The sequence below is a fragment of the Vidua chalybeata genome, chromosome 2 (assembly GCF_026979565.1).
Source record: "Vidua chalybeata isolate OUT-0048 chromosome 2, bVidCha1 merged haplotype, whole genome shotgun sequence".
Classification (NCBI taxonomy): domain Eukaryota; kingdom Metazoa; phylum Chordata; class Aves; order Passeriformes; family Viduidae; genus Vidua; species Vidua chalybeata.
This window is the reverse complement of record NC_071531.1, coordinates 73027739-73052453: the sequence shown is the minus strand read 5'-3', so window position 1 is coordinate 73052453 and position 24715 is coordinate 73027739. Positions and strand designations below refer to the sequence as shown.

The 24715-nt window shown below is 48.5% G+C and overlaps 2 protein-coding genes across 3 annotated transcripts; one reads left to right on the top strand and one right to left on the bottom strand.

The window, feature by feature from the left end:
• Positions 1-1162: 1162 nt before the first annotated feature.
• On the top strand, positions 1163-9495 carry LOC128783641 (solute carrier family 25 member 33-like). Of its 2 annotated transcripts, none has more exons than XM_053934582.1 (7): positions 1163-1218; positions 5428-5604; positions 6127-6204; positions 6505-6605; positions 7200-7266; positions 7464-7747; positions 7849-9495. In XM_053934582.1, the coding sequence occupies exons 1-7, from the start codon at positions 1178-1180 to the stop codon at positions 8046-8048; spliced, it is 948 nt and encodes a 315-aa protein (XP_053790557.1). In that variant the 5' UTR covers positions 1163-1177; the 3' UTR covers positions 8049-9495. The 2 variants fall into 2 exon arrangements, with proteins under 2 accessions (XP_053790557.1, XP_053790558.1); XM_053934583.1 differs by lacking the exon at positions 1163-1218 and adding an exon at positions 3192-3257.
• Positions 9317-24706, bottom strand: CLSTN3 (calsyntenin 3). Its single transcript, XM_053934581.1, is given in 19 exon segments — positions 9317-10044; positions 10127-10344; positions 11755-11890; positions 12013-12158; positions 12744-12914; positions 13993-14219; positions 14695-14843; positions 15026-15183; positions 15961-16017; positions 17079-17241; positions 17321-17433; positions 17721-17990; positions 18577-18762; positions 19413-19562; positions 19869-20077; positions 20551-20746; positions 21701-21823; positions 24500-24671; positions 24674-24706. Coding segments are annotated over 19 exon segments (3048 nt in total). The 3' UTR covers positions 9317-9873.
• Between the last annotated feature and the right edge of the window lie 9 nt (positions 24707-24715).

The window sequence follows — 24715 nt, the reverse complement described above, 5'->3', positions numbered from 1 at the left end:
CTTAGAAATCTAGAGTGACTTTTCCCCCACTTGCAACTGGTGCTATTTAAGATATTCACCTAGCCACCACCACAGTGAAGACAAGTGAAAAATGCTTGCAGCTTATAGGTATCTTTGACCAGTTTCCAATTTCACTGACCAGAAAGCCAGTCTTTTTACTAGTCTTCCCCTCATTGCCCAGGTAGTGACAAGCACTTTTGATATTGATAAGCTGATAGTTCTGTTCTTTTCCACTGCAAATAAGGTACTCATTTCCTTTTCAAAGAATCTTTGTACTTAATTGGACTCAGTTGCCATGTCTCCCTTAATTCCTTCTCCTCCAGACAAAAAGCTGCAATTGTTTTCAATCCTTCTGCTTGAGTGGCCAAGGTAGTTATTCCCCTCTGTGGATTCACTTCCTACATTTGTCTCTGTTGTAGCAGCATTGTACCCAAACTGGACACTCAGTCAGTCCTGTGTCACTCAGTGCTGTGAGTGAAGTCACAGCAGTACAGAGCTGTTCTGACAGCTCATTTCATCTGGCCTACAGGCTATCCTAAACACATAAACTGATCTGATGTGTGCCTTTTTGGCAACAGCATCATGTTGATGTACATTCTGCTTTTTTTAAGGAAGATGACATTCAATGAACTCTGATGCGCTCTGAAATGATGCATTTAAAAAAGCAACAAAGGATCTTTTGCCCCTGAATATTCCCTTTCTCACACTGATCCTCCGAACTTCAAAGTCATGGGTCTAATTTATTCAGACGGTTGGGGTTTTTTCTTGTGGAGAGCATTGGCCCGTTTGCATTTGAACCCAAACATCCGAAGAAGCATCTGTGGTCCCATAAGCTAGGACGAGCATCAAGAACCACTTGGCTCTGCTCTTCGACCCATCGCTTTCCCGTGGTCAAAAAAATCAGTTTGCCTTGGCTCCCCTACATGCAAAACAAAGATGAGTTTGTTTAAGTTTGGGTGTCGGCTTGGAGGCTTGAGGGGGGTTGCTCATTTGTTTTAATGGAAGAGCCTTGAGTGGCCGGGCCAAAGCAGCTGTGTGAATTATCACCCGTACATCTGCACGGAGGAACCCTCGCTCCCCTCGCAGCGCCCCGTCCGCCGCTCCCGCTGCCGCTGCCCGGGCGCCTCCTCCGGGCGGGCGGGGGCCGGGGCCGGGGCCGGGCGGCAGCGGCGGGGCCATGTCGCAGCACAGCACGCTGCTCCACCTGCTCGCCGGAGGGTGAGTGCCCCCGGAGGCGGGCGGGGGCAGGAGGGCGCCCTGGGGCGGGATTCGGGCCGCGGGTCCAGCAGCAGCCGCCGCCCGGGAGCCGGGGCAGAGCAGCCCCCGCCGGCTCCGCCGTCCTGGCCCGCGCGGGCGGGTCCGGATCGGGGCTCGGCGCCGTGGGGCAGCCCCGCAGCGCGGCGGAGAATGCTTGGTTCCGCGGCTTGGGAAGACGGAGAGCCTCCCTATGGGACGTGGTGTTTCATCCAGCAGGAGCTTGCCGGGGATGCGGGGCAAAGGAAGCGGGGTGCTGAACGAGAGCGCCACGAGGCCTCTTCAGCGGGGCGAGTGGTGGGGCATCCATGTGTTCTGGAGGGCGCCCAGCTCTCTCCATCAGCGCATGGCTGAGATTCCTGTGCCACTTTTCTGGCTTTAAATAGTGCGGCTGATTCTGGTGAGTCAGGTGTTTGGATCCCAGCCGTGCCTCTCTGCATTAGAAGCGTGCCCCGACCAAGTACCAAGTAATTTGTCCCGTGGCGTTTCCCCCTTCCTCTCTTGAAAGTCTCAAAACAATGAGCTTCAAGTTTGTGGTGCCCTAGAGCAGGAGATAATGTGGTCCTCCGGACTTTACTGAGTAACTGCCCAGGTTCTCTGCTTATGCAGCCACCTAATCCTTTTCCAAATTCCACCAACCTGCTGGAGTTTGTGTGACAGTGAGGCCTGTGATACAACATGTACAATAAGGCACATAATTTATTTGCTTTTAATTAGTAAACTTCCAGTTTTCTGCAGCTAATGCAGTTCTTGTGCTATGTCAATCTTTGTATATGTGTACCTGTCCTCTCTGTTCCCATTCTTACTTTGTATATGTTATTCTCTTTTATTAATTTATCCTTTGAACTATATAATCATTACATCTTAGGCTTTCTTAGCTTTAAGAAAGCTAAACTTTAACATTACTTCTTAGCTTTCTTCTTAAGCTTTTACTTGTCATTTTCCGCCATGGTTCCTGAAAACCTGAGAGTTTGGCTAGTAACAAGAATGTCACTAGTGGGAACTTTGTCAGTCTGTATCTTGTCCTCATCCATTAAGCAATACTCCTGAATTACAGCTAATTAAATCCCTGGGGATAATAATGTGAATAAGAGATGAATGAGAAGTTCAGTTTATTGCTGCACTATATTTAATATTACTGGTTTATGTAATGAAACAAAACAGGGTCTCATTTGTGAAGGAGCAGTTCTCCACTTTTTCTTCTAGTATAGGAACTGGGGACCAGCCAAAGAAACTTGTGAGAGGCTTGTTCAGATCTAATGCAAGAACAGTTCTTCCCACAGTGTGCAGTTAAACTGTGGGACTCCTGGCAACAGGATAGCATAAGGTAAAGGCTTCTTCTGTGTCCAGGAAGCATTTTTAAAAGATGATTTAAAAAGAATGTTCTGAAGGCTACTAAAAGCAAGGCAACATTTCTGGCTGAGGAAATCCCTGAACTGAAAATTGTGGGAAGCTGGGAGAGTGTTCTGGAGGTATTTCTCTTAGTCTTCTGTAGGTGATCTTTATTTGTCTGTGTCCTAGGCAGAAACCTGGTTTAACTGCAGGTTTGTCTGATTCAGTGTTACTATTCTTAAATTAAGATCTTCAAGCCATCTTAATTTTTGGCTAGCCTAAGGGCTAACATGAATTACCAGTAAACCTTGTCACCTCTGTGCATGTGCTTATACACTTTTTAGATCACTTAAAAATGTTAACAGTGTCTTTTGTATTTGTCAACTAATCCTCTTTTTCTGTCACCTCAAACTTGTCAGTTTTCCCTTTAAAATGTGAAAGCAAGATCTAGAGGCAAGTACGATTTTCTAAGGTAAAATTACCCGCCTTCTTCAATTAGCACTTTTTGCCATGGCTTTCCTCTGAGAGTACATGTTGTACTCATTTTCAACTGCTGCTCTTCATCCTATTTTGCAGAAATTGCTTTAGTTCCTGCTTGTAGAGTAATGACACATAATTTTCCATTTCTCCTGAAACAGAAGAATTTTGCAGACCTATGTCTTCCATAGAGGGTAAGCAGCTGTATCATCATGTAATGCACATTAATACATCAAAGTTGAGATTTCTTCTAGTTTTGAACTGGTACACCTCATTTCCTTAGCTTTAATTAATGGATGTCCTTTTTTCCTCTTTAGTCTTACCATTGAGGCACAGCAGCTCATAGTGGCCCTTCACCTCATACTCTCTTTCTGCTGATTAAATGGCCAGTATGCCAAGGATCAACAATTTCTTTAATTGTTATTATTGCTTTTATAATACTTTTTTATTATCTGTATGTATCGGTAGCTTCCGATAGGAACACAACCTCAGGAAACTTTGATATATACTGGAAGCGTGTGTTCAAACTCAGATCCTGACCATTGCACGTGGGGACTTTGAAGAAATTAGATATTAAGAGAACACTACATAAACTTTTGCTTCCTTATGCACTATTAGAGAGAAGAATTATTAGCATACCAAGCAATTGCTTCTCTCAGTGTTTTCTGGATGTATTGTTTGCTCAGCTTTTAGATAAGGAGTTGAAACTGCCCTTTTAGACCTTGATCTGTCACCACTGTACTCAGTCTTCCCCTGAACTGAAGACTGTACTTCTGCTCAAAGAAACAACAGGCATGTAAGTCTGGAGCCTGTATAAGACAAATTAATAGAATCTAAGGTAAAGAAGAGGACTGTTGGACCCCTGAGTGAATATGGTCTGTATGGGAAATATCAATGTGGCCTGTGAAAGCAGACCCTGCCTCATACAACTCTGGATTGCTATGTAGGCTGTGTCTTGGAGTCTGTGCTTGATCAGCTTGTTCACCCAGAGAACCTGAGCCAGGGTATTAACTGCTTTGCCATGTGCTGTCTTCTGAGCTGGAGCTAAATTCAGGAGTCAGAACATTGCCAGACTCCCACCACTCATCATATACCTCCTGAGGGAAATTGCTGCTGATGGACTGCTCTGCAAGTCATCACCACCACTGTGTACATCTGCTAAGGGCTTGACAAAGCCACATGAGTGTTATGGAATAGCATAGCTAGTTGCCGGCATCATCAGCTCCGTAATCTCCTAGCTGCCATATCTTCAACTCTTGGATGTGCAATAGGCATCCGGACCTCTCTTTTTTTTTTTTTTTTTTTTTTTTTTTTTTTTTTTTTTTTTTAACCCCCCTTCCTCTTGGCAGTGATGTTGAAGTTGTAGGAGCAAAGGCTGTGAGAATACTGTATATGTTCACTGAGCTGTATAGACTCTTTCAAAATAATTCTTCAGAACTCTTGCTGTTTGCTATCCTGCACTGTCATATGTAATACACCTGACTCTTTCCTGGAATCTTGTGGTTCTTTGGTTGGCTTTTCTTTCTTTGGAGCAGAGTGAGCTTTTTATTAAGCCTCCATCTCTTGTGAAACAAAGCAACTTTGGCTGTTGCAGATGTGAACAATTGTCCATTTGTCAAAGCCTCTTGCATGATTTGCATGCAAATTCATCTCAAAATGAGCATCCTCTAGAAGAGCAGAGTTCTCAGTCAAAGGATTTAGAGGGGCAGAAGCTGAGAACCAAATGTGTCAGTTCTGGCTTGTCCCTGGGTGGTGGAAAGGGAAAAAGGGGGTGTGTGTCCTTTCAACATTCCTGCAGTGTGACGAGAGCCATTGATGGAGATGGTTCATGAGTTCCAAAAATAGGTTTTGCCTGCTGAAGGTCAGAGTCCTCTTTCATTAAGCAAGCCAGGCTTGGAGAGAGCCTGACTATTGGCAGAAACTACAGATCTTGCTTACAGGGCCTTGCCAATGTAATTATGGATTAAAGACACGGGCAGGCTGAGAGGTGGGAGAGTTCTGTGCTGCCCCTCTGTGATCCGGTGTGGCTGTGGCGAAGTGTGGGTCACGGAGCCTGGTGACCTCAGCAGAAGGCTTTGCAGTGAGGGTGGGCAGCAGAAATGTTTGCTCTGGGGGACTGCTGAGTCCCCATGGACTTGGGACTCTTTGTCTCAAACACTGAGTAAGACTTCAGAGTGAGGCTGCCAGATGATGTCTCAAGGTGAGCTCTTATGTTAATCAGTGTCAGAGCAGGAGGCCATGTGTGACACAGGCTGGGGTACCTAACTTCCTCTCCCAGAGGGGAGAAGTTGTGGACAAGCAGGGTCAGAATTATCACCCTGTTATGGCACAGAGGTCATTCTTACATGTGCTGCTGTGTCCTAGATGTGGTGGAACAGCTGGAGCCATCCTGACCTGTCCCCTGGAAGTGGTGAAGACACGTCTGCAGTCATCCCAGCTGGCACTGAGGCCTCTGTGCCTCCCAGAGATACAGCTGCCAGGGATGAGTGTGAGGCTGATGAATCCCACCCCACCATCTCCTGGAGTGCTCAAGTTGCTGAGGTGAGTAGGACAGGGAAGTGTGCCTGTTAGCACCAGGGAGGTGATGGTTTGGCCATCAGGTGGAGAGTGTGAGGGGGGAGAGAAAAAGAGTTGAGCTGAGGCTCTGGAAGCCACAAGTGCAATAAAAAGTTTGATCAGAGTACAGGCACAGCTGCTTCTCACTAGTGATCTGTGCTCTGCAAGGCAGCTTAGGGGGCTGGGAGAAATTTCTCAGCTAGACCCAGAGGGGTGGCATTATCAAGAATAGGATGCAATGAGTAGTGAAAAGTGTCCCTGCCCATGGCACAGTAGTTGGAACTACATGATCTTCAAAGTCATTTCCAACCCAAGGGGTTCCATGATTCTATGACTGAAGGAGAGAGGAGAAGTGATTGGAGAGAAAATGAGAGCAGGGCAGAAAAAGGATAACATGGGAGGTGAGGAGAGGGTGCTACAAGAAATACAAGAACAAAGAAGGAGGAGGAACAGGAGAGCCCCCAGCGTAGTTACTCTGCTGATTTCTCTGTTAATTTCCTTCTGTAGGGCCATCCTTGAGAAGGAAGGCAAACGATCCCTGTTCCGAGGTCTGGGTCCAAACCTCGCTGGGGTTGCTCCTTCCCGGTGAGTACTGCTCCATGACAGTGCCTCATGTTGTACACTTTTTAAGGGACCTGTCATTCCCCTTTCTGAAAGCAGTCTGGGCCTTGTACTCACGTGCCAGAGGACCCCCTCACGCAGACATCTTCTGGAGCTTCTGATCATAGTGTTAAGATGATTGCTGGGGGCCAGGTATAAATGGTATCTGATGTCACATTAGACAGAACTGTGATGGGAGTAAGGAAAGTTGGAGTGAGACTGCACCGTAGTGTCTCTGCTCCTCATAGGGGAGCTGTAACCTCTTCTGTATTTTTTTCCAACCAGGGCTATATATTTTGCTGCCTATTCTGCTACTAAGGAGAGGCTTAATACTGTCCTGGTACCGGAATCCAAGAAAGTACACATATTAGCAGCAGCCTGTGCAGGTGAGCCTTTTCTGTCTCAGATCAAAGCCAAGAGGCCCTTCTGTCTGGAAATGCCTATGTGTTTCATTCCTTCTCCATTGCTGCTCTGAAGTTTTCTCTCTCCACATGTGGACAAGTGAGTTCCTTGAGTAACCACAATGTTTTCTCACTCTTCATTCTTCTTAGGCTCATCTCTTGAAGTCATGTCTTTATCCCTTCAGCTGCTATCATGAGCTCTATTCTGCTGTGAGAGGGAGAAGGCAGTGTGTAATTTAGACCATTCACAGAACCATTTCTCTTGATATATTCCATTCTCTAACAAAATCCTCCACTCTTGAAAAATTAGCATTCTGTTTCCTGCCTCTTTGTTACACCCAGGCCTGTAGTAGGGTTGTGTTGGAGACAGAGGAGCTAATTACCACTAGACAAAGGCTGGAATAGGAGAGGAGGAGAATCAAATAGTCTGTCCTAAATATCTTTTCTCAAGGTCATTTTCAAATTGCAAATGCCTGCAGCTTGCCAAGCAGAGCTCAGAGAGCTGATAGATCAGCACCTCTTCACAAACTGACAGCGTGATCCTGGCACTCACAGCTGTCTTCCTCTTCTGTTCCCCAGGCATTAGCTCAGCCACGCTCACCAACCCCATCTGGCTAGTGAAAACTAGGATGCAGCTGGAAGCCAGGTAAGGCAGGCCTGCAGTGCAGAGCCACTCCATGTCACATCAGGATTGGTTTGGGGGTTGTTGGGCAGAGAGAAGCCTGCGATTTCTCATCAGAACATGGCAAGTCATAGGCTGGGCAAGAGGCTTATGACTGTGTTCAAAACAGCACTATAGGTTGGGGTGCAGTATGCTGTCCTAACCCTCTCCTTTCTTTCCAGGGTGAAGGGGGAGATGGCCAGAAACGCTCTCCAGTGTGCCATGCATGTGTACCACACAGAAGGCCTGCGTGGATTTTACCGTGGGATCACTGCCTCCTATGCTGGAGTGTCAGAGACCATCATACACTTTGTTATCTATGAAGCACTGAAAAAAGAGCTGAGAAACAGCCAGCATTCCCATTCCCCATCACTCACACTTCCACCAAACAACAACGATTTCTTCGGACTAATGAGCGCTGCTGCTGTCTCCAAAACATGCGCTACGTGCATTGCATATCCACATGGTGAGTGGGTCCACTCTCCTTGCTTCTGTTCCTCTTGATGGGAGATGCCATGCCTGTAGGATCCACCTTCTAATATGTAGCTTCCCTTCTTGTCTCTCCAGAGGTCATCCGGACGCGGTTGCGAGAGGAAGGGTCACGGTACCGTTCCTTTACACAGACTCTGCAGCTCGTGGTCCGTGAAGAGGGACCCTTGGCTTTATACCGGGGGCTCCTGGCGCACCTGATCCGCCAGATCCCAAACGCAGCCATCACGATGGCTACCTACGAACTCATCGTACATTTGGCCTCTTCCACCTTGTAAGCTGTAGCGCTTGGCTGAGGCTGCTGTGGAGGTACAGGGACATTGTGGTCCTGAGACCTGATGTTTTGCAGGGTTCTGAGAGGTGGTGCTTTTTGTCACAGATCAGATCTGGGTCGGGCATTCTCAGGACACAACGAGTATTTTGTGCCAAGATTTTTGCTCCAGTGTGCACAGTGTAAACTTCCTTTTTCTTCTGGAGACTTGAATTATTCCAGTGCTTCAAGATGTCAGGGCATTGGTTTGACAGTTCCTATTGTAAAGTCCCTTGATGAAACAAAGGCATAGAATTTACTGGGAAGGAGACAAAGCAGAAAAGTGTAAGAGTGTCTTACCCCAGCATGTTCATTTCTTTTGGACCCAGTAACAACCATACGTGGGCACAGTTGGGCATAAAGCCTAGAGCTGAAACATCTGAGAGAACTGCAGCAAGCAGAGATCTTGTGCTGCAGCCTTTGCTCTCCGAGGGACTTTTCCACTCTCACCTAACGTACTGCATTCTTGCTCCTAAGGAGGATTTCTCAACCTTGGCTGCCAATAGATTGCAAAATTTTCCTCTGGGTCCCTCACATGTTGCAGCCATTGCCCCAAGATGTGTCAGGCAGCTGAAAGCACCTTTTTGTCTTGCAGGGTCTGAAAAACCAGACCAAGTAGATCCAGGGAAAAAGCACAACCTGCTCTGAAGCACTATCCTAACAACTCATGCTGGGCTCAGAGCCATGCTGTGCTTGTATCTGTTGTGTTTCCATCCCCTCCATGCTCAGCAGAAAGAAGATGCCTCCTTCCCCCAGAAGTGCTGGGGCTGTTCTACAAACTGGAACACCTGTTATAAAAAATACTATATCATACTGATAAAGAAAGCAGATCATGTGACAAGACAGATGAAGCTAAGGAGATTTGGTTTCTGTTGATACACTAAGTGTATGAAAAGAGCCTTATTTATTTTCCTGAGTTCAAGAATTCGGTTTGCTGCATGTGCTACATTTGCCTGCAACAGGCTTGAATGCCTTCTGTTCTTTTGTGGGTCCCTAGCACTGAGTCCTGGGGAAGGCTACATTGTGTTTACAGAGCATTTTGATTGTCAAAAATGCAGGGGGTAGGGTCATGAGTGATGTGTTATTCTTTTTTCATCACATGCTAAAAAATGTAACCCTTCCCCGAGATAAGGTAGTAATTTCGGTAAATACATGCTCTGGACAAGCTCCAGTTTCACATTAGAAGCTACACTATTTCTTTCTCAGGTTGTAGTGAAAAACTGCAGAAGTCCTGAATGTTTTATTTGAAATCCATTTATTTTAAAATCCACTTTGTTTCCTCATCTTTCTTACCTTCATTCATTTAGTATTAGGAGTATTGACAATTTTACAAAGCGACACAAAGCTGCAGTGGTTTGTTGGTTGTTTTTTTGTTTTTTTTTTTTTTTTGCATGAAACGAGAATAAACCTCAAATGACAACATTGAAAAAATATACAATATATATATATAATATCTGGGGAGAGGTTGTGAGAAACCCCACTCTGAGCCCTATGGCTGGCTCTGCCTTTCAGATTTTCATTCTTTCCAAGACCTGCATCACAGTTTGAACTGTGCCACCATCGTGTGTAAGTGCCCTAACACATGTTTCTGGAGAGCCAGATGGGGGATCAATAACGTGGGGAATGTCCACAATGAGAATGGCAGAAGATGAAGGAACATGGGAGGCAGAAATGATCAATGAGGGAGGAGCACATGTGTACACGGTGGGGGAGGAAAGAAGTTGAAAGTAAGACGCCTCCTCCTTCCTGCCATATGTTTTGGGGGGATCCACTGGGCGGGTGTTTTAAAGCTCCTAGTAGCGGTGAGAGACGTCACTTTTGCCGATGATGTGCCGGTCATTCATGTCACTGCTGTCCGGGGAGTCGGGTGTCTCCGAGTCGGTGCTGTCGTCATCATCCTCCATGCCCTCGCCAGCTCTGCCCTCCACACTCCCTGCTGCCCTCTCCTGACAGCTCTGGTAGGACTGGGGAGGTGAGATGGGGTAAGGGGAAGGGTCTGACAACCCAGCTGCCCGCCCAGCCCCGGCCACAGTGGCTGCTCCTCACCTCCATGGGGTTGACAATGATGGTGAGGGCCGAGTCATCCCAGAACATGTCGCTGTCTTTGCCTCCAGTGCTGGTGTGCCCCGACTCAGCAGCCCCAGAGACCTCTTGTCCCATTCCCCGGCGGTGCAGGGAGTGGATGCGCAGGATGCCGAGGATCACCATAAGTGCCAGGAAGCCCACACATACCACGATGATGACAGTGGCAGCACTGGGGACCACTTTGGAGAAAGAAAGCAAGAAGTTGTGTCTAGAGTCTGTCACAGAAGCTTGTTTCTAACCTGACATTCAAGAACTGAGATCCCTGGGCAGAGCCTGGGTTTTTGGTCTATGCAGGAACATAGCCTGACTTATCTGTGCCCCTGGGCACTGGCAGTTCCTGTGATGTCAGCCTGGCCTGTAGACTGCAGATCTTTATCTGTGGAATTTGCCAGAATGTGTTGCACCACATATATATGTACCCTGCTCTTGGGAAAGAGAAATGCGTGCTGAGGACAGCCTCTAAGGGCTCAAGGATGATTTTCAGACAGTGTGATTTCTGTGCAAGCAGTAGAGAAAGCAAGAAGTCAAAAGATGCCTTTGTTGCACATGGAGCAGATGTGAATGCTATGATGGACTTCTAATAAGTGCTGTGGCAAAAGCCTGGCTTTTCTACAGGAGAAAACCTGAAATTCACCTAACACTCTTAGCCCAACTCCTACATGTTTGTTTTAGGCCTGTAGACTGACCCTCAGCTCCCAAGATAACCACCTTCCCTACAAAATCTATCTAGGCCCTCCATGAATTTGTTTGTATGATTCTGTTCAGCAGGGACAAGTTTGCTGCTGGCATCAGGCAGAGCTGGGGAAGGGAGAGGCAAAGGCAGGCACATGCACAGGCTGCCCCTGCAGTGCAGGGCAGTCAAGCTCCAGTCTTCCAGTCCAGCTGCAGGACTGGACCAGCTGGATATCAGCCACTTTGGAAGCTGCAGCAAAAGCTAGCTCAAAGGTGCCTTGCATGTCCCCTACAACAGGGGACCAAAATGTCTGTAAGTAACAAGTCCTGGAGCTTTCACAGCCCAGGAGGAATTGATTGGAGTGTGGTCATGCCTGAGGCACAGGGCTTCCAGACCAGACAAACATCTAGTCTAGCTTTCAGGCTTCTCTCTCCTCTGCTTTGGGGGCAAGAATTCTCCTCTTGTCTGTGTGGTGTCATCTCCTGTATTTTCCTGCCTTGCTGACCACCACCTTTCTTTCTTTAGAGCAGTTGCAGTCTTCACTCACTTTTCTCTCCTGCTGTTGAAGCTTCTTTTGGAAATTACTTTACACAAGCCCACACAGCACCTTTGCAAGGTGCATGAATGAAGTCAGCTTGCGGTTACTCTTTTTAGACCCTCTGAGGTGTAGAATTCAGTCTGCTTCTACATCAAGAATATACCACAAGAGGAGGATTGTTGCAGCATGCTCTAAAATACAATTTGACAGAGACTGCAGTCTGCTGGCTAACAACGAGTGGAACAGGACAGTATAATGAGAACAATGATAATGGGTGCAGGGAGCCTGAGAGGAATCCTCCACTATAGGTTCTGCCAGGATGTCAGAAAATGAGCATCCTGATCTAAAGGAATAGACCCAAAAGATAGTGTTACATACTTGGGTTGCTGTGGGTGCTTGCCAAACTGTGCCCAGACAGCTCTGCAGGTAAATGATGGCCTCGGTGCACAAACTGCTGGGAGCTCAGAATATGGTTAGGATGAGCAGCTCGGTTCATGTTGTGGAGAACATTCACCTGCAGAAAGACCAGAGTGATTGGACTCAACCCAGTGTCCATGGCACATTCTATGCATTCCCATGCACCATGTCCTCCCCATGCATGCGGAAGAACTCCGTGTGCAGGTATCAGTCTCGTACCTCAACAGTAAACTCATTGCTGGAGTAGCGTCCGTTCATCTCAGTGCAGGACAGGTGAAACTTCCTTTCATAGAGGGCAGCACCGTGGTTGATGTGGTAGGAGACCTGGCGTAGGATCTCCTCGTAAACCGCAATGCTCTCCACGCCTGAGACAAGAAGGGAGGGGTGGGGTGAGGAAGCTCCTGCTCCAAAGTCACCTGGCATCCTAATGCTGCAGCAGCTAGAGGTTACAGAGGGATCCAAGGCAATGCTGGGTTTGTTAATTTTGGGAAGGGCTCAGAGATGGAGCTGGCTGAGGAGGACTTGATAGAATCCCTGCTTGCATTGCTAAAACAAGTGGAAAGGAAGGAAGGATTTGGAGCAACAGCCCTGTTACATTCTGGAGAGTACAAAAGTGTTGCACTAGTCCACAAGTTGTGGGATATGTTGTCCTTGTCATGTCATGCAAAATGCTACTGACACCTGGGAACAGCAAACCCCAAGGAGTAAGTCAGGAGAAGTGATACAGGCCTGGGTTAGAGCTGACACCATGTCCCAGTACTTTGTGCTGGGGGAAAAGCCACCTCCCCAAGGAAATGGTCAGCAACTTCCAAAAACCAGGAGTTCAAGAAATGGTTACATCTCAGTGTCACAAAGTACACCAACACATCCTACTGTCAAGTGCTTCTCCCAGTGATGCCTGACTGTGGCAGAGGCATAACTAGATAGCTGTGACCATGGAGAGGACGTACCTGTGATGGTCAGGTAGGCAGAGGTGTTAACGAGCTCCAGGCCCCGCTGCTGCAGCAGTGCCCCATCCAGGAGCAGGTACTCCCTCTCTGGGTCCAAGTCATCTCCTACCAGTGAGATCTCGCAGCCATCCAGGTTGTGCACAATCTCATCTGACATTCGTGTGTCTGTCACTGAGATGCAAACAGAAAGGAGATATGGCCAGAAAGCCAGACAGCAATCAGAGAAGGAAGGAGTTACTCAGAGGGGAACCTGCTTACCTAAGAGTTCTCACATCATATGTAATTACTTCTCCTTCTCCACTTAGCACTGACCTTAAGTAAAATCACTGTCAGTCTAATTACTTGTTTCAGGATGGTTCTAATGACATTATCTATGCACATAATAAAGTCACTTTATTTTGGAACAACATACTATTATCAGTCTGGTTCATGATAACACATCTTGGCTGTAAGGACTTTGTTGACAATGACAGTGTGCAAATTAGGAACAACGCTCACACATTCCCAGGCCCTGCACGCTTTTGAAAGCTTTTCCCTGTCTCACACTGTTGGTTACCATGGTTGAGATCTTATCTTCTTTAAAATGGCAACCACATTCAATAACTAACTGCTTTCAGCAGGATTGAGAACAATCTGCTCTTAAGTCAAGGAACTCATCATTGTATGAGGAAAGGCAAAGCTTCTAAACAGAAAAGTAGGAGCAAAAAATCCTATTACCAGAAGAGATATGAAAGAAGTGAATGGACACATAGAGCACAGACTGCAGAGAAATTATCTGAGCATGATGGAAAGAAATTGAAGAACTGGTTACTGTAGGGTGTGAGGAAACTGACCAGGAATTCACAGGAATAAGTGAGGCAGGAAAAGAAGAAGGGGAGCAAGAAGTAAGAATGAAAGCGGGAGAGAAGGAAGTAGGATGAGGCTAAGTGCAGGAGTAGAGAGAGTAACAGGCAGGACATCCATCCGGCACTGGATTCAATAAAGGGAAATGTAGGTAAAATGTAAAAGGGATTAGGAATGAGCAGCCTGGGAAAGAATTAGGAGAGAGTGAGGCAAAGGAACTGAGTGGATAGAAAAAGTACAGGGAGGAGCAGAAAGGGATAAGAGCCGATTAGCCTACATATTGACAGACAATGTGCCCCGCTTCTAAATTTGTAAACTCTCCCTTTCGGGTGTAATTACAGGGCCTCTGCTTCCTCTGCAGGACCACAGCTCTTGTCTCTTACACCTTGCCCTGTACTCCACTCACCGGTACCGTGCCAGTTCTCATCCTTCTTGGCCTCCACCTGGTGAGAAATAGAGCAGGTGATCTGGAGGTTGGGGAACAGGGGAATTCCTTCCGGAGCCTCAAAGTCTGAAGCAGGATGAGCAAAGTGGGCATTGCCACTCAGCAGGATCTGGGGAGCATCAGGCTGTAGCACCACAACATAGCCCTCCACATCAGGAATGGAGACACAGGACTCCTCACTGAAACACCTGAAGGAGAGCAGTAGAAAACATCAGTTGCCCCAAGCTTCCAACAACAACATCATAAAAGATTGCCTCCTGCCCATCACTTCCAGGGAAGGGAATATCCTTTTTCCAGCAGTCTTCCTAAAGCTTCCCTACAGCCTGCTGTGCAAGGCAGGGATGTGTGGTAGGAGTGACACCACTGGGATCTGGTGACTTGGTCACATTAACAAACACAAAAAAAATTAAAACCAGTCCTGGAACATGCCTGGAACACTGCAAGTGGAGACAGAAGTTCTGCATAGGTACTAGGAACCAGTACGACAGTATCCTTTTGGATACTGGATCATTTATCAATTATTTTCAGGAAGATATTTACCCATTTTGAGACCATCTGAAAATACAATTATTTTAAAATACAAAGTGAGTCAGTGTAACTTTAGTCAAAAGAGAGGCAACCCTCTTGCTGAACTGAGCCAGAGGTGCTGATTTGCCCACTCACTTGACAGCAGTGGTGAGCCTGAGTGGCCGGACCCCAGGAGTAGCAAAGCGCAGTGAATTCATGTAAGCCACGTGCTGGATCGCGTGATTGAAGGTTTCCACATCATCACCCTCCAAGGTGAGCAGAGACTGAGAGGGGTTCACATGAACCTAGAGGTGGCAGAAAAGAAAATACTCATGGTTCCTTGGCAAATGACAGGAACCCAGGCTGAGAGAGACACATAGGAGAAAGGTGCGGAGCTGTCTGAGGTGGGGGAGCAGGCAAAGTCCTGGGAAGCAAGGCTGGGGAGGAGAGTGGAGGAGACCCATGCAAGCTGGGCAGATGGGCATACCTTCATCCCTTTGCCCAGACTGTCGAAGTCACTGTAATCAAGCCCCTCACGGCAGGCATACAGGCATTCAATAACCTCCCGGCTCTCCAAGCTACCAGGGCGCACAGTGAAGCCAGCCAAGTAACCATGGAAGTAGTGGTGTATCGACAGAGGATCTCCTGAGGGAAACATGGGAGGTGGAGGGTGTGAGAGACATGGCGAGGAAGAGAGCAAAACCACAGAAGCAACAGTGTGAGGGCCATGCAGAGGTAAGGGAGGTAGAGGGATACGGAGGGAGGCATGGAAAAGCCCAGACAACAAAAGCAACAATGTGAGGGACATACGGATGTTAAGGGAGGTAGAGGGGGACAGAGTGTTGAACAGGATATGGAAAAGCAAAGACAACAAGAAGATAGGGGATGCTGAAGAAAGAAGATGAAAATTTTTGAAATTCCAGATGAGGGAAAGCGAGAAAAACAGACCAACAAAAAGACAAGGGCAGTGAACGGTGGGTAGCATAGAGAAGTTTCTGTCAAACTGCTGAATGCCAGATGGAAACAATTTCTTGTCCCCTTCTTACTCTGCTTCCTGTGAGGGCTTGTAAAAGAAACTACACATTCCACACATAGTTAGGGATGAGGTGACATCTCCTGATGTCTCTAATGGCTATTGTGTCCTTCAGAGACCAGCTTTAATGATCAGGCAAGAGTACTCTTTATCCACACAAAAAGCATACTCCAACTCTCAAAGCAGGCTGCAGTCCTTCCATCAGCCTTTTCATGCTCCACAGGTACCAAGGTATCAAGGACCAATCTGCCAAATAAGGGGTTTCCTCCCAGAGTGGAGGGAGGTGGCAGGACAGGGCTGGGGAAGCTGTATGAGGAAGGCACCATGCAAGAAGTGATAGTCATGCACAGTCAAGAGGGGAAGAGATCCATCTTCTTTCTTTTCCCTACCTTGCACAGAGTCAGTGGCGTTCTCGCTTCCTTTGGTTTTCTCTTTGGTTTTCTCCTCTGCAAAAGGAGAACATCTGGATGAGCAATAAGGCACTGGAAGATGGTAGTTACAAGGTCAGGCAAGTATCTCTACAAGGGCCTGTATTGGCCAGTCCCCAAGAACAGCTCTCTGCCAAGCAGTGCACCCTTCAGCCCTAGAGGCAGCACATCACAGATGACAGAGGGCAGAGTTCCTCTCATGAAGCTGATGCTGAGACTGTAGGACAAGTAACTGACTTAAGGGATAAACTATAGTGTTTGCAGTTTTTCAATCCTTTCCCAATGTTATCTGTTTTGGGAATTAGCCATGTTCACAACCAGCTATGTTCTCAACATCCCTTAGAGACTCAGATAGCTCCAGGAGAGGGTCCCAAGCTGATCTGTACTGGTTGTCTGCAAAACGCCAATCAAGAGAGCACAGAGCTGTGGGGAGATCTCTGACCTCAGAGAAGCAGCAATACAGCAAAGATTTGATCTTGCTAGAAATTTCCACTGGAGTGAAGGCAAGCAGTAGGAAAACTCCTTTTGTTCTGTCCTGCTTCAGTCTAGCAGGAGAACTGAAGGATCTGAGAAATGCAGCCTTGCATCTCCATAGAACAGGTTTTAATCTAGTAGTGGCCTAACTTTGTTCCTTACCCAATTTTTGTCTTTCAACCCAATTCCTATATAGAAGGATTTATGACTTTTTCATAAAGACCCTCAAGACAGAGAAATCTCCATCAACACAATCAGCAGCACAAATAGGACTGCCTGCTTTCTGGTGAAAGGCTTTGATAGAAACGCCAGTGCCTGAATGTGGTGCAGAGTTTGAACTCTCCTCTGTCTGAAAGTTGGTTATTCCTCGCATATTCTATGGCTGTTGTCCAGGAAGCTGCCACTGACACTTTCACCTGAGCTGTTACTACCTTGGTCCACGAGGAAGGAGGAGCCACACTAGCTTTGGTGCCAAGCAGGTAAGATGGTTGCAGAGTGATGTGCATCATTTAGTAGTGGGTGGTATTTCTTTCACCTCTCCTGGGTCTCCCTCCACCCCTTTTTTCCCACATGGGAAGATCACGGTTTGGGGAGTGGGCACTCACCGGCCCAGCAGGCCCCGATCATGAGGGACGGCTCCGGCCGCGGTGGGTGGATGAGGCCGTTGTCATGGATCAGGGCAGGGTCGTAAGAGACGCCATCCACGTACAGCGTGACCGTGGGGAACTCCAGGTTGAGGGCGTAATGGTGCCACTCATCGTCACAGACCTGCGGCAGACAGCAGAGCACGGCATCAGCAAAGGGCAGGAAGAGAAGGGACATGGGGAGGATGCAAACCCTTCCTCACCTGCTCAAGCTTCCAGAGGAATTTCACAGGCCTTGCACTTTCCAGCAACGGCCAGTAGAGGAAAGAAATCCGGCAGCCATGCACAGCCAGAGAGTAGTGTGAGTAGCCATCCTCTGCCAGGGACAAGCACAGGGAGTTACGTGTCACACTCCAAGCAGTCCCACTAGCCAGAACCCAGAAGCCCACGCTGCCGTGCACGACTGGCACTCAGCACCGTGTGCTCAAAGGAGGCTTGAGCGCTCTGAGGAAAAGGGACACCTAAAGAAGCTGTGTTCCTAAGAAGGAACCCCTGCCCCAGTCCTGCTTTGGAACATCAGAGATTTACCCCTGCAGGGACAATTCCTTCTAAGGAGTTAAGAGGCAGTGGGCAGAAGTGTCACCACCCCGGGAGAAGTCTCACCGCTCCGCACTGTACTGCAGATCACTGTCTCCTCTTCCCGCCTGCCTTTGCTGGGCACCACGGCATGCTTCATCCACACGGACAGGGTGAAGTGGTCACTCAGCCCCTCGTGGCCATTCGGCCCATTCACCACAGGCACCTGGGCAGCCTGGCTGCCATTGAACCAGTAGATGAGGCTGCTGTCCTGGCTGTAGTGCACCGAGAGCCGCGCCGTCCAATTTGCTGTGGGGCTAGGCACTGGCAGCAGGTCAATCTCTCCTGAGGCAGCACCTACCAAGAAGGGAGGGAGTCAGGAATGTTGGCATGGGAGAATAAGGAGCCTGAGAACTGGAGATCAGATGAAGTGGGCACTGGAAGCCTCATTGTAATGTCTCAGTGCACAGGGAGATAAGAAGTTGCCTAAAGGCCTTCTTCTGTCTGGAGAAGAATGGTGACTTTTTGTTCAGTGCTGAGGGAAGTCCCACAGACTCTGCATACTGGGACAATGCACAGAAATCTCTGGATTCCCAGCAAGGAAAGCAGAGGTAGTGCTTTATAAAACTAGAAAGTTGTGGAGGTGTTCATGGCCAGGTTGGATGAGACTCTGAGCAACCGGGCCTAGTGCAAGGTGTTGCTGTCTCTGGCAGGGATGTTGGAACTAGAGAATCTTTAAGGTTCCTTCCAGTCCAAACCATTCCATGATTCCATGAGATATGGGCAGGAACACCCATTGCCCCTCAATGCAACAAACAAGTTTGGTGTCCTCCCACCCAGTGACCACAGCAGACATGAGGAATGTGTTCCCTGGCACCTCTGCTGTGTGAGGAGCAGGGTGCTGTGCCACAGCCGCCCTCAGCCCAGGAAAGAAACAATTCACCACAGAGTTTGCGCAGGGACTTCTCAGAGTAGTTATCCCGGTCACAGCCCTTGGCCACATGGTTTGTCTGCAGCTCCACGGTGGCCTGGATGTTCCACAGCGGCTCATCACAGGTCTCCAGGTGAATGGTGGGGAAGAGCGCGAGGCTGCCTGCACCGGGTGTGTACTCAATCCTCTTGTTCCAGCCTAATGGAAAGGAGTGAAAGTGAGGGATTAGGAACTGCCAAGGACACAGGGCCAGAACACCTGGCATACTCAAAAGTGGCATCTATGGATTAGTCCAAATTTTTGGCCCTTTCCACATTGGAAACACAGCTTTACGCAGCTGGCATCAATGCATGGAAAGATTTCCTAGAAGCACAGAGTCCGAGGTCCCAGCTTCCACAGCTAACACTGGTGTGTCATCACTCTGTGGTTGGTCAGCCTCTCTTATCAGGCAGAGCAGGTGTTTAGCTGCGTTGATTTCCCCTTAATTCTAATTGACTAAGGTGAACCTGCAGGAACACATCACCACTGGAAAAGACAAATATCTTCCAGAAGAGCAGCCCCAAAAACAATCTTTGCTGAATACAGTCTATGAGCCTTATCAAACACATGGCAGCTCACAGTAATCCAAGGAATGATTTTATAATGTTAGGATTTACCTTTCAGTGCCTTTGCAACAGACTTAGACATCTGCTGTGTCCCCTGATGGAGATGGGCTGGTGCCAGAACTGAACCATATATATGGGCATACAAATTTATATGTGTATATACAAACATTTGTGATGAGCAGGACTGAGTAGTAGCTGAGCAAAAGCGAAAAGAAGAGATAAATGTGTTTGGAGGTTTCATACCCTGCCAGCTGGGCTTGCAGGTGGGTTTCACCTGGATTTCCACTTCAGCATCATCAGAAGCTCTCTTCTTTCCACAGTCATAGGCTGTCACTGTGAATTTGTAGACACGATCCGCACTGTACTGCAGTTTCTCCGTGTTCTCAATGTTCCCTGGTTTGCAAAACAAAGAGATCAAGGTAGAGGACAGGCAGTCTCCTCAAAGACGTTCCTTCTAAAAATCACTCATATCTTTGATCAATGACAAAAACAACCAAAAAAGAGTTGAGTCACCCTGCCCAGTGTCACTTTGTAACAAGTTATAGCATCCCACAAAATGGATGCTGCTGCTCTCACCAGGACATATCAGCAGTGCTGCAAAATTTATATAGCACAGCTCTGCCTTCAGATGGGGCTGGCAGAGAAGGAGCAGAGCAGGAGAACAGGACTGATGTGCACATGGTGGGTGTGGATTCTTACCATCGTTGTCAATGAGGAAGGGAATATTCGGGGTCAGGATCTCGTAGTAGCAGATCTGGCTGTACTGCGGTGAGCAGTCCCCATCGATGGCCTCCACACGCAAGATGCGGTCATACAGCTTTCCCTCCGTCACTGCCACGCGATACAGCTTCTCCACAAAGACGGGAGCAAACTCATTCACATCGTTTACTCGGACGTGCACTGTGGCCCTGATGCAGAGAGACATCAGTAAGAACTGATGGGCTGATTACCAGCCGTGCACCACGTAAATTTCAGAGTAAGCCATAATTTTAAAGAGCACCACTGATTTCCAGCTGTTAAAAGCAAGGACAAGGAAAGACACCTTGATTTCAGTGCAGCAATGCTGTCACACAGGTGCTTGGGCAATGGTTTACAACCACTCACAAAGAGAAAAAATAATACTTCAATCTGGACCTCCTACCTCTATGCAACAATATAAAACACCACTTTCAGGAACTGCTGTCAAACAGCCCTCCTTTCTGTATTCACTCGTGACAGTCAGTGAACATTTCTCTTTGGGTCTTCTTAGCATGTTGAGTTACAATGTCATAGCTAGAGAAAAATACTTCTGGCTAAACAAAGTGTTTCCACAGCAACTTTCCTTTGCATTTTTGTAATAGATCACATTTTGTAGCATGCAGCAATGTCTGCATGAACTTACTTGTGGGATTTTTTGGTATTTGCTCCATCAGGTCCCTCTCCACAGTCATAGGCCTGGATGGTAAATGTGTGCTCCTTATGCGCTTCACAATCCACTGGTTCCTTGGCCCGGATCAGCCCCTCTCCTGTAGCTTTGTCCAGGATCACAGCTTCAAAAGGTACCCCTGACCCATGGATCCTGAAGCCACAGATTTCACCTGGTACACACAAAAACAGTGAGGAAGGAGAGAAAGAAAAGGACTGAGGAAAGCACATTAAATCCCTTTCTTTCCTTTCCCATATTTTCTTCCTTTCTAACTTACACTTTCCATTCTCCCCCATTATCATCCTTCATTTTGAGCAGTTTTTGACTCCCTAGGATTTCCTCCTCCTATCCCTTACAGCCATTAATGGTGCAGATTGCCATCTACTGGAGAATACTCCCACGGCAAGGAGTCCTGACCAGCATCAGGAAAGATTGAAGGTTACAAGGCTCAAGCTACATTTATTACTGCTACACAGTCCTGGGGGGAGTACCTTATTTCCCCTCTACATCCCTCGGGGAGGCAAAACGGGCCATATACTGCAGATAGCCAGAGCATGAAGATCCACAATGTCTCATCCACCCACACACACAGGATGCGCAGAGTACCGCAGGGAACTGCAGATAGGGTCACCTAAACCCTAAAATTCAGCTCACAGGGACCACATTTACTCTCCCAAAGCTGAAGGAGAATGCATGAGGAAACTCCAGGCGTGGCCTAAGCAAGCACTAGGAATACAACCACTGAAAGCCTGGACTGTTGTTCCGGGGATTTGTGCTCACTGAGAGGGGATGTAGCACTGCCAAGGAAGTGTGCCCTACCAGCTTTCTCCAGGGCTCACCGACTCAGTGCTGTGCATGTGATCTTTGGAAATAGCAGAACTGCGTCAAAAAGTAGCTGGCTCCACCCTCAGTTCCTCTCCCTAAGGAAACGGCTCACAGCATCCTAAATCAAGCTGTGCCCAAATTGCCTCCAGACTTCACTAGGGACCTCCTCCGGAACAGGGTTTGGAGGTGATTGTTTCCTGAAGAGAGGTAGGATCCAGCACAGGGATGAATGTCACTGTGTCCCTGCCTGTCCATAAGTCTGTCCCTGCCTTCCACCTTGCCAGAGCTGTTCCCCACCTACCTGCATAGCGCAGTGGGGCATCTTTGTCCAGTGCAAACAGCGGCGGGTTGAGCAGGACGGTGTTGTCATTCTCCATGACGATGCCCTGATACTCGGCTTCAATCCATGGTTTGTGCTTGTTTGCTGGGGCAGATTTGGGGTAAGGGATGGAGGACAGGAATGTATTAGCCACCAACTGCAGATTCAGTAGGAAAAAAGAAGAATTTCATCCCCTGGCAAGTAACAACCACCCCTCACCACCTTCTTCTCTAGAACTAAAGATATCTAAAATAGGCTGGGAGAAAAAAAGTTATCTTTATTTAGTTCTATTCATGGGAGACCTCTACAGAAACAATGTGTTCCTTCTTGTGTCCTCATTACTATCTTATTAGAAATAGGTGGAGAGACACCTGGGTGCCCAGAAATGCTGGAGCAGCTAAAAAAAAGTGAACTCAAGAGGCAGAAGTAGCCTCAGCCTGGAGACAGGTTCCAAATACTAGACCCTTTAGCTCAATGAAGCCACAATGAAAGGATCCATCCTACATCTTCCCTTGGGGTATCCCCACGGGACAATGCAGGCATTATCACTTCTGCCTTGCATCCTCTAGAATAAGGCCCAGGACCTACACAGACATGCCCAGGTACACCTTCAGTCAGCCATCCTATGCACATAACAACCTATTCTGAGAGCCCCTTGCTCTTTTCTTCCCCACTCCATGGTGAGCACCATATTCCTTTGGGCCCTCCTTGCTAATCCCGTTGGCTGGAGCCCAGCCAGGCTTGGCATGGAGGCAGCAGCCAGCAGGAGGCTCTGAAAAATGTCACAGGCCCAGAAATAGCAAATTAATCTTTATCACACAGGCTCCGGGGCAGGGAAAGGGAGAAAAAAAGGGTTGGGGGGAGGGAAGGGGAGGGGATAGGAGGGGAGAGAGGAAAAAAAATCATTACAAATTACAAACCCCTCCCCCATGCCCACTCCCTGCCAAATGGGCCTCAGAGATTATATTACATGGCCTAGTTACAACCCCCATTCCCAGATAATCCCCCACTCTCCCACCCCCTGGAGACCAAGATTTATTACAACCCAGCAACACTTTGAGCACAGCATGGCTCAGAGCTGGTGGGGAGTAGGATACAGAGCCATTCCCCTCAAGGGCACTACTTCCAATATGTTGAATCCATCCTCTGCAGTGTCCTCTGAAAGGCCATACTGGCATGGCCTCGTGTTGACTCAAAAGGCGCAGCATCCTGTGCAACCAAGCACTTGTGCATTTCGGGGCCAGGGGGTGCTGCCAGGGGTGGCTGGGGGGCCAGCAGGCAGGGTGACAGGTCAGCAAGGGGATGTCCCAGCAGGGCAGAGCAGGCAGATCCAGCCTGGTGTGGCAGCGAAGAGCGTGGGTTGGCACTTCTCCACCACCGTATTGATTGAGATTATAAAGCATTGCGTAGGAAATCCAGAGAAACATCCATCCTGCTCAGTATGCAGGTGGAATCCTCCCTGTGTGCAAGTGCCCGCGTCTCCCCCTGCCCGCCCATTGTCCCCACCAGATTCCATTCTGTTCTGGCTCTATCCATGCGCCACACCACCGAGGTGAGGATCCAGAGCTATAAATGTCAAATGTGCCCTGTTGCTGGGGTAACAAGCTGATGGTACTGAGATAAATCCTTTGCTGCATCCACCTGCAACTTGGGAATCACCAATCTGATTTCTTGGGAAATGAGTTGTTGGAGAATAGAAAAACATTCTAGGAATATTTTTAGGACACAGACTCCTACCAGCTTCAAGAAAGCTCCCATCAATCTAATATAATTTACCAAAGGTGGGTAGATGTTTCAGAGTGCAAATTCACAAAGGAGAGGCAGAATCCAGAGCATGAGGGGCTTTTCCTCGCCACCGAGCCCCATGGAAGCAGAGTGGAACAAAGAAATGCCCCTGCCAATGTCAGGGTACACACAGCTCTGCAGTGCACCCACCCCATAGCCCTGACTCTTCCAAGGCACGGAAAGCACCCTAAGGTGTCACATTCCCCAGTGAGCCCAGAGTCCCTCAACTGTTTACAGCTTTTCCCACCCTGTCATATTACCAACACATTGACTCCACTAGGATGAATCTCTCAGGCTTGCCTCTACAGCCACAGATCTAGAAGCCTACACCTTTCTCCATCACTCTGTGTGCTCAATGAACATCTGCATTCAGAAGGTTACAGCTGTAGTGCTGGGGTGGTTTGGGTGTCTTTCATCTTTATCACATAAAATACATAAAATCAACCTGCATCGTTAACACATAACTATGCATAAACAGTTCCTATGGACAGATTGTAGATGGATGAACTAGGACTGGAAGATGGAGCTAGGGAATGTGTTTTATGAACTGCAGGGGTCTGTGGAGAAACAACATATTCTCTCTCAGCATGCTAGGGAAGGGATGGGAATCTAAATTCACCCAGTGATAACTAAACAAAAGCAAGACAAGTGGGTGGACAAGGGGAAAACGCGAGAGGAGCAGTAGGAGACTAAAGAACGGAGAAAAAAGCGGTGGTAGGATGACAGATGGACAAAGTAGAGAATGGAGATGGGATGGCATGAGAGCGCCCGAAGGGGCGAAGAAAGCCGGGGCCGCCGGGGACCGCGGAGATGCCCCGACAAAAACGTGCCGGGCGAAGGCGGCGGGCAGCGCGGAGCCGCGCCGCCACCGCGGGGGCGGATGGACGAGTCGCGGCCAACGTGTCCCTCCAGAGCCCCTCCGCGGGGGCTGCCGGTGGGTCCCAGCGGAGCGCCCGCCGTCGCCCGGGACCGTGCCCGCGGCGCTCCGCCGCTCACCTTTGTTGGAGGCGCTGCCGGGCAGCGCGGCGCAGAGGCAGATCAGAGGGAGGAGGACGGCGGCGCGGGGCCGAGGGTCGCCCATCGCGGCGGCGGCGGGTCCCGGCAGGACCCACGCCCTCGCTCCCGCGGCGGCGGCGCGCAGGGACGGCGGCACCGCCGGCAGCCGCTCCGCGCCCCGCCCGGCCCCGCCCCGCACTGCAGCATGACGTCACG